Here is a 13,385-nt window from a genome sequence, read left to right as displayed (position 1 = left end):
CGATTTCAAAAATTCTTTCACCAATATTTAGAATGAAACTTCAGGGTGGACATAAGCTGTATATTATTCCGTTAAACATTCATATAAATTAAAAGATATAATCTAGGTTAAGGCTTTTATGTCCAACAGATGGCACTACGAGTACAACGCCCTAAGTTTGCTTTTCTGTGAAAATGAACTAAAGCGGATCACCTTCTATTTATATAAATAAAAATGTAATGTTCGTTTGTTCCTACCAATTCCTTTGAAATTTTGACACAACGCTGCATTCGAATGCGCACGTGTCTTTATATAATATACATGTCGAAATTCAATCCCACTGAAGGGAGATGGTTAGGATTAAGGCTTACAGTAAAGAACTCTGCTTCTATTTATACTATTTTAGATGCGGGTTTTTGCATTTTTGATTGCGTTTTAATAGGGTACATCAACAGAATGTACACTAACAGCAAATTTTTCGATATTCCCCCCGCAGGGGAGAGAGACAGGATTAAGGCTTACCGTGAAGAACTTGGCTTCTATTATACTATTTTAGATGTGGGTTTTTGCATTTTTGATTGCGTTTTAAAAGGGTACATCAACAGAATGTACACTAAGAAGAAATTTTTCGAAAAATTTCCCCCCATGGGGGAAGTGTTATAAATTTATAATACATACATTTTGAGCCACAACAACGCATGGCGGGGTTTGCTAGTTAATATATGTTTTTAAAACACATTTGATTTAACTGACTTTGGGCAATAACAGACATCCCTCTCCCTCAATTAGTCTGTTAAATTGAGAGTTTACTGGATTTTTATTGTGTAACACTATTCTTATAGAAAGTCCAAGTCCATGATTACTTTTAATCATTATAAAAACATTAAAATATTATAGATAAAATTTTTTAATTCAATAGTTTTTACAGATTAAATTTCTTTAAAAATATTTTTTATATAATTTAGCATAAATATTAAATAATGTAACATATACTGCAACAGAATAGATTTCAAATAATGTAGGAAAATATAAAATTTTATTTTTATTAACAATTATTTTTAGTTTTATGAAGAAAGGTATAAAATCAGATAAATTATTCTTTGATGTGTGTGTGTGTGTGTAAATGAATTACATCTATCCAAAAATTTTAAAGTAATTATAATATATATATATAATACTTACATTCATTAAAATAATAACCAAATTCTTTGATTGTTTTAGGAAATTCATTAATAAAGCAATTCATGTCTTCTTTTTCACAGTATTCTAAGGATTAAAACAAAAAAAAAAGTTAGTTAAACTTCCAAGTATTTAAACACAACTCTTTAAAATTACTCAAATCTTTACAAATAAAAATAATAGAAACTAAATATTTATTTAATTTATATAATGATGTTTAATTAGAATGATTAGTTTGCTATTTAATTATTTAATTTAAACACCTACAGAAATACAAAAAGACTATTACTCACTATTTGATAAAATATTTTCATTGGAAGAACTCATCATTAAATTTTGAAAAATTAACAATGCTATTATCTAAAAATCAAAAATTTAAGTTAAATTTTTCTCAAAAACATAATAAAATAGAATAATTTTATATTAAAATCTATATAAATAAATGTTTATATAAATTTTAAAAATTTATTACTGTATTGTATTATTTCTCAGAATACAAATGGAGCCAATGTGTTGGATCTTAAATGTATATCACTTCACTGCTATAGCTAATCAATGAAAATTCTTCAAAACATGTTTTAATTTTTGTTGTTCAGCTAAAGTGATATCAGCATAATCTATTTGAAATTTTTGACATTTTTTGCAAAAAATTTGAGATTTTAAATCAAGCAACCTTGTGCAGCAGCAAAAAAAAGTTTGTTAAACTAAAAAATTTTGTGCTATAAGTAATAGATATGTATATATCAATGGTGTGGTTTTCTTTATATTCCTTTTAAAAATCAATTTTTCAAAAAAATATTTCCTCAAAAATTCATGAAATTTCATGGATTAATTCTACAGAAATAACCAGTTTTTTTTTTCCTGGACCGCATTTAATCAGAGACAAAAGCTTATCTTTGTATTCTTTATTTATTTATTTACTATGCATTTCGGGTGCAATTTTTTCGTGTAACTTGCATCCCTCTTTAGGTTTTTTACATTTCTGTTTTAAGTTTAGACCTACATCTGCCCAGAGTTGATGGTGTGTCCCCTAAGGCATTTTTAGACTGTTTAGAGGGAAAAACGGTCTAAAAACGCCTTAGGGGACACAACAATAAAACTTATAAAATGGTTTTATAAGTTCTATATAAAACTTATGTTCTATATACAATGTATCTATTTCATATTGAAAATAAAAAAAACCATTTTCCCTTGCATATGTAGACTAATAAATGTAACTCCATTTTTATTCCATGAAAGCCTAAAGAATGATATAAACATTATTCATAAAATAATATTTATATCACTTTAACAGTAATCTTTGTTACATTTTTATAAAATAATAATATTTAATTTTTAATAAGAATTTGTCACTATCCAGACAAATACAGTTTTCTAAAGCAAATTTAAAAAAAATTAAAACATTATTCAAATTTAATAAAATAGCATAGTTACTATTAGACTGTTAACTATGTTATTATGACTGAAAATAGTTAAAATATTGAAAAAATGTTACAGTATTAACAAAATTAGCATTTTCATGCATATAACTCATGGGTTATCTGTGTTTACAAGAAAATTTAAAAGAGGGTACAGTTTATATAAAGTTTCATAAAGATTTTATTTTTCATTCTAGCAATTTTCTATGAGGCATCATGGGTTATATATGCAAAAACAATATTTTTATATAGTCTTCCTGGTCTTTTGATATTCTGGAATATCAGTTTGTAACCTTAAATATTAATAGGCCTACTTTGTTTTACTGAAAAATGAAAAATTGTGCAGTGCAGATAATATTTGCATTAATGCAACTGCAGTTTTGGAGAAAATGCAACTGCAGTTTTGGAGAAAATCCAACTGGTAACTTGAGTTCACCAGGAAAAAAAAAAACCTTTACAAGATAATTCATTTTTTATAAATTTTTATAATTTAAATCAATTATTAAATCTAATTTTAAATATTAAAAATTATCTAGAATTTATTTAAATTATTAAACAAAAAATTACCTTTACTACAAAATTCAGTTAATTCAACAAAATTAATCAAAATTATCTATAAATGTTTACAGTTAGAAAAAATTCCCAAAGAAAAAGAATAAAAATTGCTTTACTAAATAACTAAACATTTTTATCACACTTGATTAAATCACAACATAAAATGATAATGATCCAAACAGAAAAACTTAAGAATAGTAACTATAAAATAAAATGTATGTGATAATTTTGTGTGGACTTATGTAAGCTTTTATGTATTTCAGAACTTTATATACAAATATATTAATACATGGTGTTTTAATAAATAAACTAATAAGCTATTGACACTAACACCATTCTCAAGATTAAGGAAAGNAGGAAACCTTTCGAACAGCCTTAGTCCGTAAAGTTCCCACCTATCGGGCTGCGATTGGATCATGTATTTAATCGTTCCTATAACGTAAAATTCGATTAGTGTGGAACGTATCTAAGCGTTATAGGGGGGTCTACTGTATAGTCACTTTAATCCAAAAAATCTTTTTTGGTTGATGGTCTCACAGCACGAAAATTAAACTAGAAACATTTTAAAATTAATCATATTTTATTCCTATTCTAAAATTTAAACAAATATATAATTTTATTTTTATTTTCATTGCATACAGATAAAATCATTTATATAAGAAACTTTACCAGAACTGATTTCTTTACATAGTTTATCAATATTATTATTTACTCATGAGTTAACAATGTATTATACCTTTTCTTATAGAATTATTAAAACTCTATGAAAAAAGTGTAATATCTTTATATATATCTATTTACCAATGAAGTTTTCTTTAAAAACATCATTAAAATTTAAAAACAAAATCTGCAAGGAATTTATCAAGGATAACTACTTAATTTTAAGTTTTTGTAAACTTTACATAGATAAAATTATTGTCATTTTCTTAACTACTTAATTATGAAAAAATTAATATAAAAGCAACATTAACTTGCAACTTTAGATATAATCTTATCAAAGAGGTTTTTTAAGTTAGAGATGCTTAAACATGAAAAAAAAAGTAAATATATTTGTCCTTCAAGTTAAATGACTAATTAATTAAACATCATTGACAATATAAAAAAATACAAGCACTGTAAATTTAAAAAGAAGTGTTTTACTAATTTAAATATTTTTGCTTTAAATTTTAACTATTAGTTCTGAGTTGCTGCAAAATATATTTAAGTGTGTATAATTACAACCAATTCAATTGTTTTATTATTTAATTCATTTTTGATTTAAATTTTGAAAAAATTACATAATAGAATATCCATTTAACTTTGAATATACAGGGTGTCTCAGTTAAACGTTTCAAAACTTCTAAGAGGGGTGCATCCCAACGACTCAGAATCATATAGCAATGTGGGGTTGGAAATGCTTTCCTCACGTGGTAGATGGTGTTGCGCAAAAGTTCTGAGTGTTCATCATTTCACACAAGGATGCAGAGTTAGCCAATATGCATTTGGTGTATGGGCCTGCAGATTGTAGTGGGCCAGCTGCACAGCACTTGTACGCAGAACGATATCCGATGAGGTGTATTCCCAGCCATAATTTCTTTGCAAGCCTGCACCAGAGGTTAGCTGTTTCTGTGTACATCACTGCTTCAAGAAAGCATTTCCGACCCTGCATTGCTATACGATTCCGAGTCGTCAGGATGCACCCTACCTCTCTTAGAAGTCCTGAAACATTTAACCAAGACACCCTGTATGTTAAAAAAATTTACAGTCTAGGAATTTTATTTATTATTTTATAAAAGAAAAATTCAGAGTAACTTTGTTTCAATTAGAATTCAAAGTGTACTGTGCTTGTTATATCAATCTGTCAACTATTTTGTTAATATCTTGTTAATTTTAAGTTGAAAATATATTTTAAATGCCATAAATATTCAATTATATATTAGTAAATTTTGTTTTAAAGCAATAATGTTTAATTGATTTTATCTCATATAAGGAATTTATTCAAAGCATTCAGCTAAATAATTAATTAATTAATTAACTATTACTAATATTAATAATAATGATAATTATTTTAAGTATTATTCTTAAATTAATTACAACAACAATATTAAATATATAAAAACAAAAAAATCATTTTCTGCAGTAGAAACATAAATTCTATGATGATGACAAAATTAAAAAGTCTTAATCAGTTAACATATCTCAGAATTACTTTAGATTTTTTTACATTTCCTTTAATAAATATTTCACAATTATCAATAAAAAATCATATTATCTTTCAAATAATTAATTAAACATAAAATAAAATTCCCTGACAAACTGAGAACATTTAATTATAATTTCCAATAACATACATTTCAGAATATGCTTAAAATAAAAAAAAGCTAAATTATTTTTTATCGAAAAGAAGAACATTGTAAGATATCATGTCTTATTCGATTTAGATAATGAGAAAGATAATATTTTAAAAATTTCAAAAAAATAATAAACTTAATGATTTTATTACATTAAGAATAATTATAAAATTAAATAATACAAAACATGTAATTAGTTTCCTTTAGAGCTAGAAATACAAACCTAGTTTATTGATACACTACCATATGTCAGTGTATAAATTAAACTTGCATATACAGTAAGTTAATCTCAAGGTTTTCAACTCAAAATTCTGGTTTAGATCTATCTACCTTATAAGTCGACCTCCAAACTTACAGTAGGATAAAGCTAAAATATGGATTTGATATATAATAATCTATGGCAAAAGCATGTAATAAGACTACATAATTTTCATCAGGACTAACTTTATAATCTTTTAATATTAGATTGTTGGAAATGAAATAGTTGATTTTTGCTTCTGACTTTGAACATTTATTAAATTTAATTTAAAACTTACATGTTCAATAAAAATTGTCTTCACCAACATCAAATTGGCACCAATGCAATAGAAATGCACTAATGCCAATTTGATAGAAATCATAAGAATGAGAACCCAAAAAATTATTAAAGGTACTGTACTTTTTATTGCATCCCCTTCCTTGAAGACTTTTCTTGTCAAAAAAACTGTCCAAATGTATAAAAAAGTGACAGTCTGTTGGAAAAAGTCTAAAGAATAAGGTGAATGGAGAAAAATTTCATTTGAATACTTTCATTTTTGTAAAACAAATAATTATAGAACTGCAGACCTTTAAATGATGCTTCTTATCTCTCTCACTGAGTTCATGTGGTACCCTATTATCAAGCTTCTTGACTTTCCATAACATGTTTAGATGTTATGGAAAGTCAAGTTATGTTTAGATGTCGAGAAATGGTTGAATAATGTCTAGTACATTCAATCTTTCCTCAATTTCCTGGTGATGTTCTTCAATTCTGACTTTTAAGATTTGTATTCCTGAAATGAAATTTTTTGAACGAATGGTGGTCTGCTCACTCACAGAACCTTTACCAAAAATGTTATTGGTATTTTGAGTTGCTTCAACTGTATTATGTCCCTGCTTATACTTGTAAACAAAAATTATTCAATTTCCTTTTTTTCATGCTGTCAGGAAAAGTATTCTTAAACATGTGGAACTCACAATATAAATGAGATTACATTTTTAAATTCATATGTGCTCTTCCAATTACAAACATACACCACTATTCACATGGGAAAAAGTTGAACTACAAGGCCAGAAAGTTTCAATTTTAAAAAATGGCCATTTTATTTCTGTCTGTCTTTCCTTAATCTCGAGAACTGAGTTAGATAGATGAAAGAAGAGACCAGATATGGAAACCTTAGGGCAGGAGACCGTGATTAACTATATATGAACTTCCAATGCAAACTGGAAGTCATGTTATTTCAATTCAAAACTTTCCCCTGAAAGCAGTTAGATGACTAGCACAACTCTATTGTTAAATGAAAAGTATGATGAACAGGAGCAAGCCATTACTAATTTGAAGTGGAGAGCATATATTTTAAATTAAATAAATTTAAAATATGATTAAAAATTGCAGTCCAGCATTGTATCACAATAAATAATTGCTTATTCAAATTTAAAATCATATCAATGAAATTAAACATCAAAATAGAAAAGAATTGTCATTAACTACCAAACTACAATTGTTGACAGCTTTAAGATTTTATGCTGCCAAAATCTTTCAGAAGATAGCTTATCAGCTTATCAGAGTTTTTTCTTATGTCACAAACAAATAACCCAATTGGCTGATCAACTCCTAAAAGAGAGGAGTAACGTCAAAGAAAGTAATAGCCAATGTTTTGTTGAGGTTCATTTAGATGGCATTCAGAAATAGATAATCATTGTCTTTGCAATGCATTTTAAACCATGGTTCAGTCAGACAACATCTAGATGTCTTTTGGTTGTTAAATGTTATTTAATGTAAACTCTGTTTCTGCAATCAGCTGTAAAAGTCTTTAATAAGTTATCTTAGTAAAAACTCTATTGAACAACATATCTACAAGTAAACACATTCAAGCTAAAATTCATCACCTCCAATAATATATAAATAATTTACACAACATAACACCAGAATGAAACTGCTACATACAATATATGATCACAAAATACTGAAATAAGCTTTTGCTAACTATATCATTTCCATCAGTAATGTGCAGTTATTATTTGTTGGAAACAGAATGTACTGCAGTGTTCATTTATACTGAATTTTGATTGGCATGCTAACTTTTAGGAGTACAGTAAAGCCTCAAAAACTCAGCCTAATGTGGACCGAAGGGTGGCCGAGTTTGTGAAAATGCTGGGTTATTGGGAATGGGGTTAAAAAAGGATAAGTATGCGTGTTTCCTCAGAAAATATTGTACTGTACTTGTATGTTGCTTATATTGTTTGCTTGAGAATACAACAGAGAATAAACTGCCCAAATACCCTTAAACAAAGGAAAAGTATGTACTTTATGAAGGCATAGAGTCTTTACTACATGAAAATGAAAATTAATGAATACACTGTGTACAGTAATTTACCTGATAAGACAGACCTCAGAAAAATACTTTATGAAGCATAAAGCTGTCTATGATGAAAATTAATTATCTAAGGGTATTTTTGCTCTACCAGGGTGTGGCCGAGTTATTATCCGGAGTGCCGGGTTATCGAGTGCCGAGTTTTCAAGGCTCTACTGTATTGTTCTACTTGTTTACTCTTGTTCTAAAGAGTTTATATCCATCATATAAGTCAATCATTTTGGAGAGACCTTTTCATGCTGCAAAAAGGCAACTTAGATGCTGACATATATGGTAATTAATATTGCAGTCGATCTCATAAACCAAATTCAACAGAACATGTAATAAATTTTGTTTGTATTTCTAATTTTATATTTATATTTTTGAAATAGTTGAGACTGTATATTTGATTTTGACACTATTGATTAATTTTATAAATAAATTTGATGTTTTACTATTTTTCCTATCAAGATTGTTAATTTTTACAATTTTGTTTTTTTTTACAATTAAATTCCTTCTCTTAAAAGAATTTCATAATAGAGATACTAAAGCTATTGATATCTAGTTTTGTAGATCATCAGTACAAACATAACATTAAATCATATTAAATTAATATTCTGTATTATAGAGAATCCCACATAAAATTGAGCATTTTAAACTAAAGTCTGTCTATGAAAAGAATCAATTTGGGTATTAACCAATGAGCATCACCCATTGATCACTTACTTGTGACAAGTTACTTCTGGTTTCTTCCTCATTTGTTAAACATGTCACTGCCATTATAAACAGTGTTATGGAAGCTTTACATTCTGGTATCAGAATAGAAAGTAGTTTACTATAATTGTTGTTAAATGCATAATTCTTTAAAGTTAATGCATGCTATAAAAAATTAACACAATTAACAGAAAAGTCATTCTGCCATTCCAGTGAGAGAAAATAAAATTCACATATTGCCTGATATATTAAATGAATTATGTTGACATCACTAGGGAATTTGCTGATTGGATTAACTGAAGCAACATCATGCGTGACATTGCTCTCAAGTTGATTCATTCCATAGATAGCCTTTAAATAAAAATTATTTTTTTTGAATTACTAACACTAAAACCTATATTCCAACTGGTTTTTATAAAAAATACAAAAGTTTTCGCCCATCTTAAACACCATGAAAACATTTGCATTTTTTTTATAAAAACAGCTGGAATTTAGGTTTTAGTGTTATTAATTCAAATATAACCAGTTTTAAGTGGCAGTATTCTGTTTTTTGATAACTGAAATATTCTAATTCCTTTTGAGAAATTATTTATTGTGACATTGTCAGAATATCAGGCTGCAATTTTTCATTACAATGCATTTAAGTTCAGTAGTGCCTTGCCCCTATACATCATACTTTTCCTGTTAACAATGAAGTCATGATGTTCATGTATCTAACTCTGTTCAAGAAAAAATTTTTTAATTGAAACAACATGACTTCCAGCCCAAAGCAGAAGTTCATATGTAGTTAATTGGGGCCTCCCATCCCCTAGACTTTCCATATCTGGTCTTAATTTTCATCTATCTGACACTATTCTTATGATTACGGAAAGACGGACAGATGGACAACAGTGGGAATTCATATGTCTACAATTTTTCCAAATTGCAGCCCAATAATATAAAACATCTTAAAATGCAATGCAGTGATTTAACCCTCCTCCCACAAGGTGGTGTCATATCCGACACATCTTGTTTGTTTTCATTTGTACAAGAAACAGCAATCAAGAAACAGCAAGTGTTGGGGGGTCATGACCATAAATTACCCTATCGAGCAGTAGTTCTCAAGACAGCGGCATGAAAAAATAAGTCGTTTACCTTCAATTCTTTTTATAATTTAGGTATAATCAAGGCCCACTCTGCTCCAGTGTCGGATACGGCACCTTCTTGTGATGTACGTTAACGTTTTTCATCAGGTAGGAAAAGCCTAAAGAGCTATTTCTTGATTATCTACCGTTGTTTGGAAGGTTACTATGACAGAATATCAACAGTTTACTACACACGAAGAAATTCGTCAAGAATTGTTACGGCAACAGGCTGCAGATACAGATGATAAATACAAAAAGTTTGTTCCTAACTAAACACAATTTTGTATATTTTGTATATATACATATTTTCTTTTCACGTATATTTATTATTTAAACCAAATAAACGTAATTTATATAAGGAAAAACAGTTTTTTTAGCTACCGTATTTTTCGCCGTATAAGACGCACCCAATTTTAAAGGAGGCAAATTCAGAAAAAAAAAGATTATGAACCAAATTCTGTAGTAAAATATTTTATATCAACTGTATAAAGTTAACAGCAGTTAAGAAAAATTTTATGTCAACCATGTAACATACTAAGAGCTATCTTTACTATCATAAACAGTCTCTTCTGCTTTGACATCTTGATGGGGTGGTATGAAATATGATATATTTCATTCAGATATACCATACTACATATATCACTGCTATTAGCTGAGCGCAGAGACGAGTGCCTTCACCCGCTCCCGTGCTGGCTTACGAGACTCTAAAAAGTGCACAAAGCCAGCGCGGGAGAGAGCGAAGGCACGTGCCTCTTCGCCCAGCCAATCGCAGCACGAGGCAAAGACCGCACAAAGCCAGCGCGGGAGAGAGCGAAGGCACGTGCCTCTTCGCCCAGCCAATCGCAGCACGAGGCAAAGACCACACAAAGCCAGTGCGAGGCAGAGCGGAGCTTCCTGGTATCAGACGGCGCCAAGAGGTGGAAGGGAACGGAGTGGCCGAGTATTCCTGCGGTTATGTATGTATGCAGAAGTGGAGGGGCAGCGGAGGGCCATGGTGGGCTTTTGTATTTGCCGTATAAGACGCAGGCACTTTTTCCCCCCCGATTTTGGAGAGAAAAAGTGCGTCTTATACGGCGAAAAATACGGTAAGTGTCATATGACACTGCCTTGTGATATGTGTCCTGATATGCCACCTTGTGGCAGGAGGGTTAATATCCAATTCATCATTGATAACTTGCTGAATGCTCTATATAACTACGTATACATATTCTATCTTTTAATGGGACTCTCATCAAAATAAATTCTTTTAAAAGAATATATTACATTATTAAGAGAGCACTATAAATTATGACATGACAGCCATATTTGTTAAATAATTATAAAAATTGCTTTAGTTTTGTCAAAAATATTTATCATACAAAATATAGATGACACGCAACTTGTTCAATGTTTATTGGATTGGAATAATTCAGCTGTGTTATCATAAAAACAAGAAACTTAAACTTCAATGGGCTGTAACTTTATTATATAAATACAATAGGACTCAAATTGCATTTATGAAATATTATCTATGACATATTATGAAGTATTACAGTATTGAATGTATTGCTATATATGTTGAAAATTATTATTTGCAACATACACAGCAATACATATACCAGTTTTATGGCATTTGTGCAAATCTATGCCACACAGTTAATTGCAGCCAATGTATGAAATAAATTTTATAATAATTACTTTTTAATTTATTTTACAAGTTTTTTAAAACTTTATTAAATAAGTTATTTCAAGAATTACTATCTAAGAACTAACAACATGTTAAATATATTTTGTTTAAATACATTTATTTATTTAGATTAGCAAAAAAATTAAAAAATTTGAAAACATGCATTAAATATACAATTATTTAGTTATATAAAGAAGATCCACAAGACATACAGTATTGTTTGCCATAGTTGTGGAACTGGTCACTAGAAATTCCTTAACGTGAATTGCAAGATATGTATACGAATACATCCTATGACATTTATAAGCTTGCACAGAATTAGGTATAAAAAATAATGCAAACATTTCTGAAATGATTGGGCGATGTGAGAAATTATTAATTGCCGGCAAATAAATAAATCATGCATTGAGATCATTGTGAGAATCAATTTGTTTTCCTGATCTACCGACCTTCCTCCTTCATAACTCACCATTGCTCAGTTTAAAATTGTTAATACTAACAGAAATATTACAAATAAAAACAAACGAAATCTGATAAATTTACCTTCACATTTGTCAAAATCATAAAAGTTACACAAATTTATTTTCTGTACTCGCACACTCGTGGATTCGATAACGAAAGTAAACAAATACCGCCATCTACTGATATTAACCTTGAAATAATTAAAGATGTTTAAAAAATTTTTAATATTAAATAAATTGATATAATTATTATATTTTAATTCTTAGAAACATAATTATGGTATTAAATTTCGGAATGGACTGGAATTTTGCCTCGACATAAATTATTTTATTTATTCTTAATTTTTTAACTCCGACACTGGTATAGATACACTGGTCCTTGCGCTATGCTCTCAAGTACAGTTAATATGTCAGGTTGCCGATAGCAGAGTCTGTAGATTAACTGGTTTTTCGACTAATAGTTCAAACTTAGCTAGAGACAGTATTTGCCGCTAGTTGGCGCCACTGTTAGCAGAAGAGCGTTGTTCTTGCTAAGTATATACTAAAGTCAGTGATTTTGACCTATAATAATTGTTTTTTTAGCTACATAAAAATGCCAACGTGCTTTGTGCCAGGATGCAAGGCAGGATATAAGTCATCGAACGAGAAGAGACATTTATTTCGTGTTCCTAGCGATAAAATTGAGGAGTGGATGCGATGCGTTCCACGAGACGACAAGATGCTAACAAATAAATGTTACGTTTGTGACGTACATTTTGCGATTAGATTTATTTTAAAAACCTTCTCCCATGTTATAAATGGAGAGAAAGTTGAAATTCCATGAGATCGCTGGGCATTAACGTCGGATGCGTATCCATCAAACTTCCCTGAGGCTGCGTACACACTAGGCGTTTTTAAACGCGCGTTTTAAAGAACCAAGAGTTCTACATAGGCGTACACACTCAAACGCGTCCAAGCGCGCGTTTATAGATTTTTCTTAAAACGCGCGTTTTTCGGGCGCTTTAGTAGAACTCTTGGTTCTTTAAAACGTGCGTTAAACGCGGGTTTAATGCGCGTTTAAAAACGCCTAGTGCAGCGATTCCCAACCTGTGGTACGCGTACCCCTAGGGGTACGCGATAGGTTGTTTAGGGGTACAGAAAAAAGTTAGTTATTATGGCAGAAAAAATAATATATTATGTATCACAAACTAATAGTATTAAAAAATTATTAGATAAATAATGTTCCTTGCAACAATCACAACTTTATTATACATTTTTTCTTTTAGTTTTTTTTTCTTTAATTTAAAGTTACAATATGTAAAATTAACAATACGGTTACTCACTAAATTTCTTAAATGAGGGGTACAATCTAGAGATATGACATGTCAA

At 29.2% G+C, this 13,385-nt stretch overlaps 1 protein-coding gene across 1 annotated transcript in view; it reads right to left on the bottom strand.

Annotated features, from left to right (window-relative positions):
- LOC111627105 (protein FAM172A-like) overlaps positions 1 to 12,324 on the bottom strand; it is a 45,038-nt gene extending 32,714 nt beyond the window's left edge. The window contains exons 1-3 of the mRNA XM_023370662.1: positions 12,100 to 12,324; positions 1,452 to 1,518; positions 1,162 to 1,245 (exon numbers count right to left, since the gene is read on the bottom strand). Of these exons, the coding sequence (XP_023226430.1) occupies positions 1,162 to 1,245; positions 1,452 to 1,518; positions 12,100 to 12,120 (172 nt within the window). The 5' untranslated portion in view covers positions 12,121 to 12,324. The remainder of the gene's footprint in view (positions 1 to 1,161; positions 1,246 to 1,451; positions 1,519 to 12,099) is intronic.
- Positions 12,325 to 13,385: the final 1,061 nt, after the last annotated feature.

This window comes from Centruroides sculpturatus, unplaced genomic scaffold (genome assembly GCF_000671375.1).
Source record: "Centruroides sculpturatus isolate CEXI.00-Female unplaced genomic scaffold, Cexi_2.0 scaffold334, whole genome shotgun sequence".
Lineage (NCBI taxonomy): Eukaryota > Metazoa > Arthropoda > Arachnida > Scorpiones > Buthidae > Centruroides > Centruroides sculpturatus.
The sequence above is the reverse complement of the archived record's forward strand: the minus strand, read 5'-3'. Positions and strand labels throughout refer to the sequence as shown.